The sequence below is a fragment of the Triticum aestivum genome, chromosome 4D (assembly GCF_018294505.1).
Source record: "Triticum aestivum cultivar Chinese Spring chromosome 4D, IWGSC CS RefSeq v2.1, whole genome shotgun sequence".
Taxonomy (NCBI): Eukaryota; Viridiplantae; Streptophyta; class Magnoliopsida; order Poales; family Poaceae; genus Triticum; species Triticum aestivum.
Window position 1 is genome coordinate 180599387 of NC_057805.1, and position 15444 is coordinate 180614830.

At 45.7% G+C, this 15444-nt stretch overlaps 1 protein-coding gene across 1 annotated transcript; it reads right to left on the bottom strand.

The window, feature by feature from the left end:
• Window positions 1-1874: 1874 nt before the first annotated feature.
• On the bottom strand, window positions 1875-4359 carry LOC123099834 (uncharacterized). Its single transcript, XM_044521904.1, has 3 exons — window positions 3959-4359; window positions 3658-3879; window positions 1875-2891 (listed from the first exon to the last, which is right to left on the bottom strand). Exons 1-3 carry the CDS (start codon window positions 4319-4321, stop codon window positions 2850-2852), a joined length of 627 nt encoding a protein of 208 aa, XP_044377839.1. The 5' UTR covers window positions 4322-4359; the 3' UTR covers window positions 1875-2849.
• Between the last annotated feature and the right edge of the window lie 11085 nt (window positions 4360-15444).

Consider the following 15444-nt stretch of genomic DNA (forward strand, 5'->3'; position numbering starts at 1 on the left):
GGGTCAACCATGGCGGTCAACAAGGCCGTCATCTTGTCAGTGAGATCCATCAGCACCTGAGCCGGCGAGGGCACCGGGTTTCCCGACCCAGCGGTAGGGTTCTGAACAGGCTGTGCACCGGCCATGAAGATTCCAACCCGGCTCGGCGGCTCAAACGGGTCCGGAATACTATCACCATCGGAACAACCCATGAGCCTGCCATCTTGAAGTTGATACAACGAGTTTGACTCATCTGTGGACGACTCGCCGTCAGAGCCGGCAACCGTCTCATCACCAGATCCAGATCCATCAGAGAGCCCTCCATGGATACATCCCACAAAAGCATGCTTCAAGGCAGGTAGGGCCCGGGCGGATCGTGCACGCTGAGCCGTCTCGATGAGATCGGCGCAGAGATCCGGCTCAGGGACCGGCTCACCAATCTTGCCAATGAAGACATGAATTCCGCCGAAGGGGACCCGGTACCCGTACTCAATTGAGCCGGCGTCGGGGCCCCAGTTTGCATCGTCGATGTAGAGCTTGCCGCGACGACTCTTGGTCATCCGGCCCACCGCGTATCCCTTGAGCCCTTCGAAGCTGCCCTTCAAGAACTCAAATCCACCGTGCGCTGGCCCCACGGTGGGCGCCAACTGTCGTGGAATTGTCACGGCAGATGTCCTCGAGCTAGGACTTAGTCGTGGAGCCATCGCAACTAGGAAGCTTAAAGGGGTTAAACGGGACAAGGAACGCGAGGGTTATACTGGTTCGGCCCCTTACGGTGAAGGTAAAAGCCTACGTCCAGTTGAGGTGGTATTGATTAGGGTTTCGATGAGCAGGGAGCTTGACTGCTATGCCTGGCTCTCGATGAGATCTTTCTTGTCCCTAAACCGCCGCCGGGTCGTCCCTTTATATAGGGAGGTTGACGCCCAGCAGCTCTCAGAGTCCCGGCCGGCTCATAAGAGTGTCCGGCTCAGACTCTCAACTATTCTTGCCTTACACTACAAGTTCTACCATAATGGCGGTTGTAACTACGGGCCTTAAGCCATCTCCGGGTCTTAAGCCCATCTTTGGCCCGTCGTCTTCAAGCTAGGCGCCGGGCTTCAGGCGATGACCATTATGAGTAACCCGGCCCCTCCGGGCGGGTGACTCTAAGGTTTATATCCTCAACACTAGTTGATTATGCCATTGATATGAGTAAATGTGAGACCTAAATGTTATTGTGAATATGGTTAGTTCATAATCTTTGCTGAAAACCTGAATGCTGGCTTTACGTATTTGAAACAACAAGATCAAACAGAGTTTGTAAAAGTTTTTCTTTATCACTTTCAGTTTGTCAACTGAATTGCTTGAGGACAAGCAATGGGTTAAGCTTGGGGGAGTTAGTACGTCTCCATCGTATCTACTTTTCCAAACTCCTTTGCCCTTGTTTCGAACTCCAATTTGCATGATTTGAACGGAACTAACCCGGACTGATGTTGTTTTCAGCAGAATTGCCATGGTGTTATTTTTGTGCAGAAATAGAAGTTCTCGGAATGACCTGAAACTTCACGGAGAATATGTAACGACCCGAACCTGATAAGATTCGATGTCTCTATGCTCACTGTGCTAGTCCCTGGATCAATAGCTAGCACACACAGTACAAGATGTAATATAAAGAATAAACCACATGTCATAATATTACATCATAGATCCAGACTTAAAATATTACATACCTCCATAGCTCAAGGCTAGCATACAAACAAAATACAACGGAAAAGCAAATAAAATCTTCATGAAGTCCATCAACACACCACAGGAAAATGTCGAATATAGGCATTGTATCACTCACTCATCGTATAAAATCTGCAACATGAAACGTTGCAGCCGCGAAGGGTCAATACTTTGAATGTACTGGTAAGTCACATAGGAATTATATAACAGACCTACATGTATATGCAAGGTATATCAACAGGATAATGTAGTGGTTGTTTTGTAGAAAGCTAATTTTTCCCTGATAACTACATAATATAATAGTCAATTTTTTTATTATGTCTTGCTACAATTAAATACACATGGTTGAATTGGGCAATCCGATTCCAACCTATCCCAATTATTAAGTTTCCCACTGAAATTTTATTAAAGTATCATCTGTCAAGATCATCCAACAACTGTAATGGCATAGTGGCTCAAATTTGTCCATAACCGGGGACACGGCTAATCATGATTAGTTTATACACTCTACAGAGGTCTGTACACTTTACCCATTGGACTCAACCCGAAGATGGAGACATAGTATTTCAGAAGCAGTCGCCTAGTCCCACAGGAGGCCCATCCCAACTATCATAACTACATCTGCTGGCACATCCGGGTAAGGTTTCCACAGCTGATCAACTAAGCCAGAGCCCATATTAGCCAGTGGTTGTACATGGAAGCTACTAGTCACTAAGTCTGTCTGATCTTTTTGAACCTGGACGGCACCCACTTACATTCAGAGGGTATAAACCATGACGTTCTTGAAACCACCCAGCAATACCGTTCGGCCGCACTTTGCCATGGTCCGTGTCCTTAGAAAAGGAACAAGAAACCATGATGCAACCCTGTCCGTCCAGAGGTGAATTATATATTATGTTTTTACTCAAGTTATATTATATATAGGCCTCACATAATCTCGATGCATACACGAACCAATCCCCGTCTACATAGCATAGACTACCACGATCTACAACATAAGGCCATAGTAAGTTGAAACTCAATAGCAATAACATGCTACCATAACATTCCTACACATGCATGATATAGTAATGTGATATATATAACTACATGCATAGAAAAATAATAGGATGAAGGATGATCAAGGTGTAACTTGCCTGTAAGTTTGATGAAGGTCGTCGCACTCATAATTCCTGACAATTTCTACTCGTCACGCTCCGAGTAATCTATCGCAACCAAAGAACTCAAATCAATAACCAAGCCATATATAAGAACCAAATAACAACAAAACAAATATGGCAAGGTTGGGCAACATCTATATATATAGGCTTAATATATAATATAGGTTTAAAGTATAATATAGGGTCTAACGGTAATATAAGGTGACAGGTGAAGGAATGAACTGAAAAGAGCTAACAGATGGTGAACTGTTGGCATATAAGATTATAGCGGAGATAGTATATAACAAAATCAAAATATCTGGAAACAACATAAATATTGTTTGAATGATTGCATAGTACATACAAGAATTCACTTGCAAAAAGAATTGATGGAATAGGAACACTACAACGCAAGTTATAATGGAATGAGGTTTGAATTAAATTTAAATTCAAAACAGGTAAGTATTTGAATATGAGTGTACAAAATATTTTTAGCAAGTATATGATACGGAGGTTCAGACGCAAAATGTATCAATTTATTTCGACAAATAGTTTGAAAGATATGACCTCCGGATGGTTGAATTCGAATTCAAACAAATTCAAATTTGAACAGTGCAAAGGTGTGAAACTTTGCTGCTATTGGATTCTCCGGATCAATATGAGTACACAGGAAAAATAATCAATGAATTTGGATATACGGATCAAGAGATATAGCTAAACAAAAAATTAGTGAAAATCTGTCCATAACATGTTTTTGAACTGCGATTACTGTAGCATATCTCCATGTGTCGCAAGCGGATTGGCTGAGATGTTGCTGTGCGTGCGTGCTCACCGAAGCAGGGGGGAAACGGCGGCGGCTTCGGGCGTGGGCGGCGGCGCTCCTCCGGCAGCCTCCGGTGATGCCGAGATGGCGTGCGGGTGCGGCGTTCGGCGGGCTGGCCATGGTGGCATAAACGGCGAACGAGGCGCTCTCTGTTGGCGATGCAGTGGAGTTGGATCTCCGGCGTTGGCGGTGATCTTCGGGAGGATGTGGGGCGCTCGAACCAGCAGTGTGCTGAGCACAAAAGGATGCAAGGGAGGTGAGCGAGGTCTCGGTGAAGTCATTGAGAGGCTCGGTGAGAACCAAAACTTACTGGCAGCGGTGAAATTCGTCGGAGGAGGAACTTCGGGCAGCGGAGATCGGTTTGGCTGGCGAGCTCGAATCCGAGCGTCTGCAACGAGGGAAGATGGTCAGGGAGAGGAAGTGCATCAAGGAGACTCTGCAGACGAACAGAGGGGCAGGGGTGTGGGTTATAGTTGCCGGAGTTGGCCGTGGAAGGAAGCTCGGGCAGCGAAACTTGGGAGGTCAGTGTGCTTGATTTTGAGCTCGGTTCCACAGGGCGAGGCAGGGAGTTGGCAGAGGAGATCGACGGAATTCGATCTGTTTCTACAGATTCGATCGAGGGTTTGGGATCGCGGGAACCGCGGGTGGTCTGGTTTGGCCGTGGTCGCGCCATCGTGCGTGAACAGGAGTCCGAACAGAGGTGCGAGATGAGTGGTGGGGTCCGCGTGTCAATCAAACAGGGGAAGGAGAGACAGGCCGACAAGTGGGCCGCGAGGATGACGTCAGCGATGACACGGACATGGGGCAGGGGTGGCTGCTGCGCTAATGGGCTGGGCCGGATGGTTCGCTGCGCTGCGCGCGGGCGAGAGATAGCAAGATAGGCTGCATCATAGGTTTAGATATTTCCTATTCTCTATAATTCATAGAAATGGCTTTGGCTCAAAAAATGATCCAAAACCTTTTTTTCTACAAAATAACAGAACATCCTAAAAACAAATATAGTTACATACAACATAGTGAACATTTTTCCAGTCCAATATACTTATACAAAAAAAATATAATATTTTCATAAACTTTATTTTGACACTTATAAAATGTCCCATAAAACAATATTCTCTTCAACTCCAGGGAAAAATTCAAGTAAGATTTAAATCATTTCCAACTCTTTTGTATTGAAGGAGTCATATTACCTTCTCTCAATTTTTTGGTTGGATTTGTTTTAAATGTTGAAAACAAAATAAGAGAATATTAAATTATTCACCAATATCATTCTTTGAGGAAGTCATGTCATCCTCTCTCATATATTAATTGGAACTATTCCGAATATTCTCAAACGCAAAATAAGAACCAAATGAATAATCGGGAAAGTCATTTTATTCCCTCTCAATTTAATATTAATTTAAACTCCAAATGTTTCAAATCCTAGAGAAAATTAACTAACAACAAGCAACACAAGCAAGTTTTTAATTACTCTTATTTAAATAATCAACATTCCCAAAATTTAGAATTTTGGGATGTTACAAATCTACCACCCTTAAAATGAATCTCGTCCTCGAGATTCGAAGAGGCTAGAAAGAAAAGGTTAGGTTTGGGATTCTCCTTGAATATCCATTGTTTATCCAAGAGTGTGGAGTACTACCACCCTTAGAATAAAAGTCACCGATCTTCAAAAATCTTACTCCTTCGATGAAATCCTTCACGCATATGTCTTGCACTCCTTTGAAATTCTGAATCCCTTATCAAAAGAGGGGTCTTCCATATACTGAAACTTCATGGCTCACAGGTTTTGCGCCGATACTAAACAAATATCGATACTCTCATGGTGGTCATCGAGAATACTTCTATGGTGGTTCGTGCAGAAAACGGTCTTGGTTCATCCTCACCGTTACAACCTACTATTGGCAGCGACTGCCTTCTACAAGGGTCAAATGGCATACCATTCTATGATTTAAGGCTTAACATCATCGTGTATCTACTATAGGTAAGTCACTCTAGATTTACCATCCCACATAGCAAGAGCGAATAATATGAGTAAGTCGGTATGGTGATCAATCTATTCCGCACCCAAATCATTACCTTGTATATGGTTTAGCAAATCTCGCATTCTAACACTCAGGCATCCTCACAAACATTGCAGAAATTTCTCTTTTCACAAACTAGGTTCGGATAATTCCATTGGTTCTGCATGCTAAACAAAACAATCTATCGTTCCTTTGAACTCTCAGGGTTGCGTCAACTACCATAAAATATCTACTGATGAACTGCAGCTTCCTCCAGGTTTCTTCCTTCAACAAGATTGTGCCTGCTTCTTGGCGTATCTTGGCACATGTGGTTTAGCTTGAACTCATCCCTAGGTTGCATCCATATTCACTCCATTGTCAGGATTTGCAAGCAATGTAGTAACTCCTTTGGTGCGGGTCTTGGGTTTAGAAGAGAATAGATAATAGAGAGAGAGAGAGATAGATATACCCATACAAACATCACACTAGTTTGGAAAATAAGTTTTGATGTGCACTGTCAGTTGTAACACCCCCAGTGTCAAGCTATAGTAATCTCCCCCTAATGGTGCCATGTCATGACCCCTTTTTGCTAATCCGTTTGGCACTTGATCAAAATTCAATTCAAACTCAAATTAAAAAAATGAGAAGTCAAATTATTATTTCCTCAAACTATAAAACTAAAATGTTCGGATTTTTATACAATCCCTCTGATAAATTGTCATGTTGAAACCAACGTCGTTTGACTCATCGGGTAATCCCTAGTAAAATATAAAGTTGTCCAATAGCAAATAAAATAGCCGTTTCATTTTGTACAAATAACTATACAATTCCAATTGACTTGAAACTTGTGGGCCTCTTAAAAAAATTGTGCTTGATTTGTGTGACAAGTTTTGTACTCAACCAAATTCAATTGGTATTAATTTAAAATGCATACTAGAGAGAAATGAAATGAACAGAAAAGGGAATGGGAGAAACTACCACTAGCCTAATGTGCATATGGGCCATCGTGGTGCAGCACCGGCCCAACCCACCACCACCACCTCTCCTGTAACAGGTGACAGAAGGTGCGTGGCGGCCATCCGCCGGCGATGGCCACGCCGTGGCGACGTGCCGGCCATCCAGGCACCCGCTGACGCCCTACAAAGCCTCCCCGAGCCCCGTGCGAACCCTAGTCCTCCCTCTCTTCCCTCCCCTCATGCCGCTTTGCTCTCCCCCAGACCCACCCGACGCCATCGCCGCTGTGCCGTCGTCGCCGTCGTGGCCACCGACCTCCCCGATGCCCAGGAGGACATCCAGGAGTTGTGTCGTCCTCGTCTGCATCGATTCCGCGCACCCGTTCGACAGGAGCCGCACCGGATCGCCACCCGCTCGTCTTCTTCAACCTCGGAACGCCGGACGCCTTCGTCAAATCCATCGTCGTCAAGCCCTTCCCGCCCTCTCCGAGCGCACCATCTACCCCATGGAGCATCTCCCTCGATCCCCCCCTTTTTCCCCTTCGAATAGCGTTGTAGACCCGCGCCCACCCGAGGCCGCCATGGCCGGACCTCACCGTGGCCGCACCCGCCCTCCTGTGTGCGCCTGCCCCAGAAATCCCGCGCGCCCCCGGCTGTCCCGTTCGCGCCCTGGCGCAGCCAGCCCCGCGCGCGCATCCTTCCTAACACCGCCACCGCCGCCGTTGCCCTTTTGCTCCTGCTATTGTTCTTGCTGCTGCTGCCGCTTGCAAGCTGCTGCTCTACTAGTGCTGCTAGTTCCTGCCAATGCTGCTACTTGCTGTCATCGCTGCTCGCTGGTACTGTTCTCTACTGCTGCTGCTTTGCTCGCTGATGCCGCTGCTTAGCCTCAACGCTGCTGCTGCGCTTCTACACTGCTGCTTGTGGCTGGCCATGGCCAAGGCCATGGCCGAGTGTGTTGCGTGGTGTGTGTGCGTGTGTGTTCTGTGTGTGTGGCCGGGCATGTTCAATTAGTTTAGGCTAATCTAGATTTAGGTTAATAATTGTTAGGCTAACTGCTAGCCAATGACAGTGGCCCCCACTATTTTTTAATCTAATTTAATTAAAGTATAGTTTAACCATAGACAATGACATATGGGACCCGCCTACACTATTCATCCTTTGACTATTCAATCTTTGACTCGGTCAACCCAACCCATGGTCCCACTTGTAATACACACTGGTTAGCACAGCCCCATGTGGAAGAGGTAATTAGATATTTAATTTTCGAATTGATTTAACTCAAAAAATCTTATAAACTTTGGAAATTCATAGAAAATAATCCGTAACACGGTTGAAAAAGGTTTATACATGAAAGTTGCTCAGAACGACGAGATGAATCCGAATACGTAGTCCGTTCGTCTGTCACCTGCCCCTAGCATGCTGAACATGGAACTTTCCCCCTCTTTTCCTCTGTCCGGAATCCGCCTAACGCCGGGAATTCATCCTCGGATGTTTATCCCCTCCGTCTGCAACGTGTAGTACTATGTTAGGTCGACCCTAGTTCTTCTTATCGTCATGTCGTGCTTAGTGTTGCATCTGTTTGCTTATATTTACTGTTTCTTCCCCCTCTTCTCTCCGGTAGACCCCGAGGCCGATGATGCCATGGTGATTGACTACGTCGACGACGACCCCTCCTTGCCAGAGCAACCAGGCAAGCCCCCCTTTGATCATCCCGATATCGCCCATTCCATTCTCTCATGCTTGCATTAGATTTTGCTACTGTTATTGTTTGCTCCTATTCTGATGCATAGCCTGCTTTTGTATCTGCTGTTGTACCTTACCTGCTTATCCTAAACTGCTTAGTATAGGTTGGTTAGTGACCCATCAGTGACACCCACCTTGTCCTTGTTGCCCCTGCTTCTTCATCGAAGACCCGATCAACGGGATCGAAGACCAGGCCCCGACACCGCACATCACTTTCCCCATAGTTGCTCGACACTATTGGGTTACTATCGAGTGCCGGGGGTGAGACCTCATCAGCACTTCTGATACGACTCTGTCGTGCAACCCCTCAAGTGTGAACCTCGGGGGTGGTTCCTCTTACGTTCACCTTGATGATTACATCGAGTGGAATTCACCGGGGGTGATTCCTCGGGTTTTCCCCTTGATGTTTGGACACACGGATACTTGGACTTTATAACTGTTACTTGGAAAGGCGGGTCGACCTTGAGGGGTACCCGTGAGTGATGTGGAGACGGGTTGACCTGGAGGGAGCCCGCGAGATAATTACGAGGCGTGGTCGGGCATTCCTAGCCCTTGCCGCAAGTCCTCGAGACGGGGCAACGGGGTCACATCTTTTGTGAGTCTCTGCTTGTTACCGCGTGCTCCTAATCCACTATGATTTGGATATTTGATCCGAGGGTCCTCTCGCCTGATAGCACTAACCATCACGTGGGCATTGTATGGGCGTTCTGCGTCGTATGCATCAGCCGAAGCTTATTAGACGTCGGCGACTGAGCGGCGCGCGCCGGGTTGGACTGGTAAGCTCCGGCCTTTTTTAAGGAAATAGCTAGGTCTGCTCACCGGCCGCCCACGCAACATGCAGGAGTTCCCGGGGCGATGGCCCATGACCCCTGGGGGCATAGGTTTAGTCCGGCGTGCTGACCTCTCTATTAAGCCTAAGTCGGGTTGCGGCGTATTGTTTGGCCGAGGCCGGGCATGACCCAGGAAAGTGTGTCCGGCCGGAGTTAATCGAGCGTGGTGGGTAAGTTGGTGCACCCCTGCAGGGAAGAAAACATCTATCGATAGCCTGTCCTACGGTAACGGACACTTGGAGTTGTATCCCGATCGATACAACTAGAACTGGATACTTGTGATGAGAATTGGTTTGTGATGATAACTGGATAGTATGGCTCTGGGATTGCTTTCTCGCAGGGAGTCGAGAAAGGATCTCTGGCCGAGGTTGATAACACTTCTACTACTTTACTTTATGCTACTCTTATCTCTTCTGATGCTGCAAGATGCTTGGAGCTGCTTGAAGATGCTAGTCTTCGATAGGCTAGGCTTTCCCCTTCTCTTCTGGCATTATGTAGTTCAGTCCACATATACAGCCCATTTCATTGATACCGATGCATATGTAGTGTAGTTCCTTGCTTGCGAGTACTTTGGATGCGTACTCACGGTTGCTTTGCTCCCCCTTTTCCCCCTTTCTTCTTCTTTTTGGTTGATGCAACCAGATGTCGGAGCCCAGGAGCCAGATGCCACCGCCGATGCCTGCTACTACGTGGAGACCGCTGACGACCAGGAGTAGTTAGGAGGCTCCCAGGCAGGAGGCCTTGTCTTTTCGATCGTTGTTGCTTTTGTGATAGCCTTCTTAAGGCAAACTTGTCTAACTCATGTCTGTACTCAGATATTGTTGCTTCCGCTGACTCTTGTGTATTCGAGCTTATGTATTCAAGCCCTCGAGGCCCCTGGCTTGTAACATAAAGCTTGTATTATTTTATTTTGTGTCTAGAGTTGTGTTGTGATATCTTCCCGTGAGTCCTTGATCTTGATTGTACACATTTGCGTGTATGATTAGTGTATGATTGAATCGAGGGCGTCACAAGTTGGTATCAAAGCCGACTGCCTGTAGGTAGCCCCCCTTCCAACTCCTTGGCCGAAGTTGAGTCTAGTCATTGAAAAACTTTTACTAACATGGTTGTGTGGCTTACGGGCTCACGTCGCCGATGGGTGGTACTAGGATCTTTTATTCCTCGTCTATACTCTGGGATTCTGATCTCTCTTCTATTCGGGTTAAGCATTTTACTAACTCTGACATTAGGTTCTCGTACCCACTTCCTCCCGGAGAGCCCCGACATTACCCATGATCGCTTGCTTCGCCAAAAGATTCTGCAGATACTCCTTGATGTTTCTCGAGACACTGTGTCAACTGCCATGCAGTTCCTGACCACCGATAATCCCCGTGAATAACATCCTTGCCGCTTGTACCTTCATCCCCAGTTGCTCTTCTTATTACAAGATGCCCCGAATTACTCTCTGTTGTCCTGAGAAGCCGTTGAGCCTACTGCCTTGCAGATCTTTGCCACATGAATACCCCTACGGATAATTACTCGCGCTTGCTGAGTATACGTTCGTCCATAGTTGATCATGTGTTTCACAAAATTCCTTAGAATGCTATCCGATCTTCCGATAATCCTCTTCAACTATTGCTCTGCAAATACTTGCCTGCTTGCATTAGGATTAATTCCATATGTCTAGCAATATTCTTTAAATTTCTTTGTGGTTGTCATTCTGTTCCTATGGATTCAACGTGTGAGCGAATACTCGCAATCATCAATTAATCCTTGGAAATTTTCTTTGTGGCTCTGACATCTCTCGGTTATGAGTTGGTTCTTGCCCAATCAAGATTTGATTGGGTGCACCTCTAAGTCTATTCAACTTACTCATCTTCTAATCAGAGCGTCTAATCCTGATACACCGATCTGGAAATCATAATTTCTTTGCATTTTAAGCATCAAATTATTCAGATGTTTCTATAATCTGATGCCTTTGCATTCTTCTTTATCTGGTTGAGTACTGATACTCACATCAGCTCCGTTGTGGACCGCTAGACCCCTTGCTGGATTTTATCCGACAACATCCTTCATATGCAATAACCTTGGGAGCCTTTCCTCGGATACATAAAGCCTTTGGTAAATTGTATCCTCTCCTTTTTATCAACCATGCTCTGCTTTCGAGCTTGTGTTGTTTACTTCCGAAGTTTGTGGAATAGGTTCCTAAGATGTCCGTATGGGTTGAACCTATGCCTCCCGTAATCCGTTTGAACCCGAGAGTTTTTAACGAGTCTTACTCTTCTGGTGTTTTGCCAGATAACATTTCAACACTACAACTTCATCGAAAGCGAGAAGTAAATGGAATGATATGCATTGAAAAAAGTGGGAGTCGACCTTGAACTTTGTGTTCATGCCCATGGACACGATGTAGATCTTATCATGGAAGCTTCTCTTAAAATTAATTACCCCCTTGCTATAATATCATCTTATATCTAGGATTTGATCCTTTGCAACCGTGGTTCTGACCATGATTGTTCCCCTTTGATTCCATTTCCCGGACAAGTTAAAGCACTTGTCTTCTGTAGATAAATGCATCTTCGTAACCTCTATTTTGATCTTTCATCGAGTATTACCCTCCGGTATCTCGAGAATAACAAAGAACCGTGTTGCTTCCTACGAGTCTTCATCTGGTATTGCTTCTCATCGATTTCAGATTCCCTGGGTTTTTGAGTTGTTAGTCACTCGAGAATGCTGATAAGTGAATCGATTCCACACTCCGATTCAATAACTCTAAGTAATTTTCGTTGCTTATGAGTTTAATAATCCTTCAAGTCATTCCTAGCCCGATCAGCTATATCATTATCGTGCTAAATTTTAATTGTGCTACTTGGTCCTTCTTCCCGGAGCACAATTTCCGACGATGAGCTAAGCCTACATCGATTTTCCTCGTCATATATTTTCGCCTTGAACGACACGCTTGATTTCGAGTTTGTGCCATACTTGTGGTTCCAATAACCTTTTGCTTCATCATTCCTTTGACTTGATGTCATCGCCGATCGATTACATCATGAAATCTCTCCACAATTGTGGTGATCATCATCAACATTCTGAAATCTTCCAGGATATCAATTCTTCATGATGAGAAATACCATGCTTGCCCCTCGATGATTTGTGTTATCATCGACAACATTTATGCCTTCGCCCCAACACAAACTTGTTTATATAATTTTGGAAATACATCCTTTGGGACATGTCGATGGATTGCTGCTGAACCCATCAGCCACCTTCTCATCTTTTCCTTGCTAAAATTGCATGAGATGTTCTCAAAATTCCCGATGGATCCTTTGTGTTTCCAAGGTCCGACCTTTACCTGATAAACCATGTCAATGCTATCCCGAAGCATGACTGTGGTACTCTGAACATCATTAAGAACATTGGAGGTGCAATGCTAGATGTTTCTTGTTCACTTATCTAAACACTGTTGTATGGGTAATGTCATGAATTTCCTCTCCCTTTACCTAATGGTAATCTACTCACTATCATGTCATGGATATCACCATCTGCTTGTCCTTGGAAGGAAATACTTCTAATATTTGTGTTTAAACACATTTTTTCCTTTCCATTGTTTTGTTTAACCTTTATCGTAATCTAACTTATCTGAGCAGAGGTAATTCCCTGCTTAGGTAAACATCTCGGTGTTCAACTCTGTCAGTAAGACCCTGTTACTATGGTTGATAACATTCTGTTAACCACCGATGGACAAGAACTTTGCCTATTGGTCCGCCTCGCCTTGCGAGCAGGAAAACGGTTCTCTTCGTCCCTCACCCTCGGTACCGACATTGTTGCCAACATAACTGACAAGCTATCCTCTCACATGCCTCGCTACCATGACCGTGCAAAATGTCACCGCTCTTCCTACTCTTAACCCACATGGTGGACCCATAACCCACAGTTCCACAAGATCGAAACCTGACCCTCCTGTACACCCTGTTTCCAAAGTTATTCCTCACGCTTGGCTTCTTATGTAGATCACGAACCACCTTCCTAGAGATGATCTACTCTGGTATCAAACGCAATATTTATTTTCATTGATCTGAAGCCTTTTCTCCTTCTGATTAGGAATCAAACAATTGCCTACCCGTTTGAACGATTGTACCATCGCATATTGCTCTCAATGAATTCCCTGAGTTACAACTGGAGAAATGATTCATGTCTTTTTCCCTAAGTTCACCGTCAGATGCCCAACTTTGTGGAGATACGCTCTTCTAGAGTTTTCCCTCTTATCGCATTCGTAGGACGATTAAGATCCCGAGGAATGCTTGACGACTTCAATAGGATGACCTGGATCAGAGAAATGAATACATCAAAGAGAAGGATCGACCTCTTCGTTGAGAGCAACAAGAACAAGAAGACTCGTTAGAATTTCGTAACCAATTCTTTTCCCTTAACTCTATCACTTAAATCTCGGGACGAGATTTCTTGTAGTGGAGGAGATTTGTAACACCCCCAGTGTCAAGCTACAGTAATCTCCCCCTAATGGTGCCATGTCATCACCCCTTTTTGCTAATCCGCTTGGCACTTGATCAAAATTCAATTCAAACTCAAATTAAAAAAATGAGAAGTCAAATTATTATTTCCTCAAACTATAAAACTAAAATGTTCGGATTTTTATACAAATCCCTCTGATAAATTGTCATGTTGAAACCAACGTCGTTTGACTCATCGGGTAATCCCTAGTAAAATATAAAGTTGTCCAATAGAAAATAAAATAGCCGTTTCATTTTGTACAAATAACTATACAATTCCAATTGACTTGAAACTTGTGGGCCTCTTAAAAAATTGTGCTTGATTTGTGTGACAAGTTTTGTACTCAACCAAATTCAATCGGTATTAATTTAAAATTCATACTAGAGAGAAATGGAATGAACAGAAAAGGGAATGGGAGAAACTACCACTAGCCTAATGTGCATATGGGCCATCGTGGTGCAGCACTGGCCCAGCCCACCACCACCACCTCTCCTGCAACAGGAGACAGAAGGTGCGTGGCGGCCATCTGCCGGCGATGGCCATGCCGTGGCGACGTGCCGGCCATCCAGGCACCCGCTGACGCCCTACAAAGCCTTCCCGAGCCCCGTGCAAACCCTAGTCCTCCCTCTCTTCCCTCCCCTCACGCTGCTTTGCTCTCCCCCACACCCACCCGACGCCATCGCCGCTGTGCCGTCGTCGCCGTCGCGGCCACCGACCTCCCCGACGCCCAGGAGGACATCCAGGAGTTGTGTTGTCCTCGTCTGCGTCGATTCCGCGCACTCGTTCGACAGGAGCCGCACCGGATCGCCACCCGCTCATCTTCTTCAACCTCGGAACGTCGGACGCCTTCGTCAAATCCATCGTCGTCAAGCCCTTCCCGCCCTCTCCGAGCGCACCATCTACCCCGTGGTGAGCATCTCCCTCGATCCCCCCTTTTTCCCCCTTCGAATCGGCGTTGTAGACCCGCGCCCACCCGAGGCCGCCATGGCCGGACCTCGCGTGGCCGCAACCGCCCTCCTGTGTGCGCCTGCCCCAGAAATCCCGCGCACTGTAACATCCCAAATTTTCAATTTGGAATGTTATACATTAGATCATCATTGCATAGCATATTTTATTGCATTTTGGCAAAATCCTCGAAAATCCTAAGCAACTCAAGGACCCTCGGAGAGAGTTGCGGATTTTTCGCGGTTTTCATATTTGACTTTTATCAAATAATGAAAGGAGGATTTTTGGTTTTAATTATTTTTCTCTCCGAAAAATATTTCGTATTAAAATAAATGAGAGGAGAAAATATGACTTCTCCAAAATAATTGAAATATTGGAGGAAAAATATTAAAATCAAATATTTGATTGTATTCGGATTTTATTTGCAATTTTATTTGCATTAAAAAAATTGCACGTTTTCAAAACTGCATTTTTGAGCCAAGAAAATGTTCATCTCGTCCTAATTATTTTAATTAGACGGTGAAAATTTGTTTTGGCATTTTTGAATTTTTATTTATCTTTTCTACGATTTTTTTAGGTTCGGCGAAATTATTTAAAAAAAACGCGCGAGCGCCAACTGGGCTGAAGCCCAGCCGCGCGGCCCAGCCCACCCCGCGAGCCGTCTCCCTCCTGGAGACCGCCGCCACCGAGTCCCGATCGGGGACGACTCCCGCCGCCGCCCGTCGCCCCCTCCCCCACGGCACCCCTCCCCCTCTTAAATACCGCACCCCCCCGCCGTCTCCTCACCCCGCCCCCGACCCGAAGCTGCCGCCGCCGAGAGGAGCCGCACCGGAGCCG

Bases quoted from the DNA above. Each gene is read 5' to 3' on its own strand.
- LOC123099834 (XM_044521904.1), bottom strand. From the start codon at position 4,321: ATGGCGCGACCACGGCCAAACCAGACCACCCGCGGTTCCCGCGATCCC. The intron at 3,880-3,958 runs GTAAGTTTTGGT...TTTTGTGCTCAG, and splicing joins GACGAATTTCACCGCTGCCA to CACACTGCTGGTTCGAGCGC. The intron at 2,892-3,657 runs GTGAGCACGCAC...TGGTTGCGATAG, and splicing joins GCCGTTTCCCCCCTGCTTCG to ATTACTCGGAGCGTGACGAG.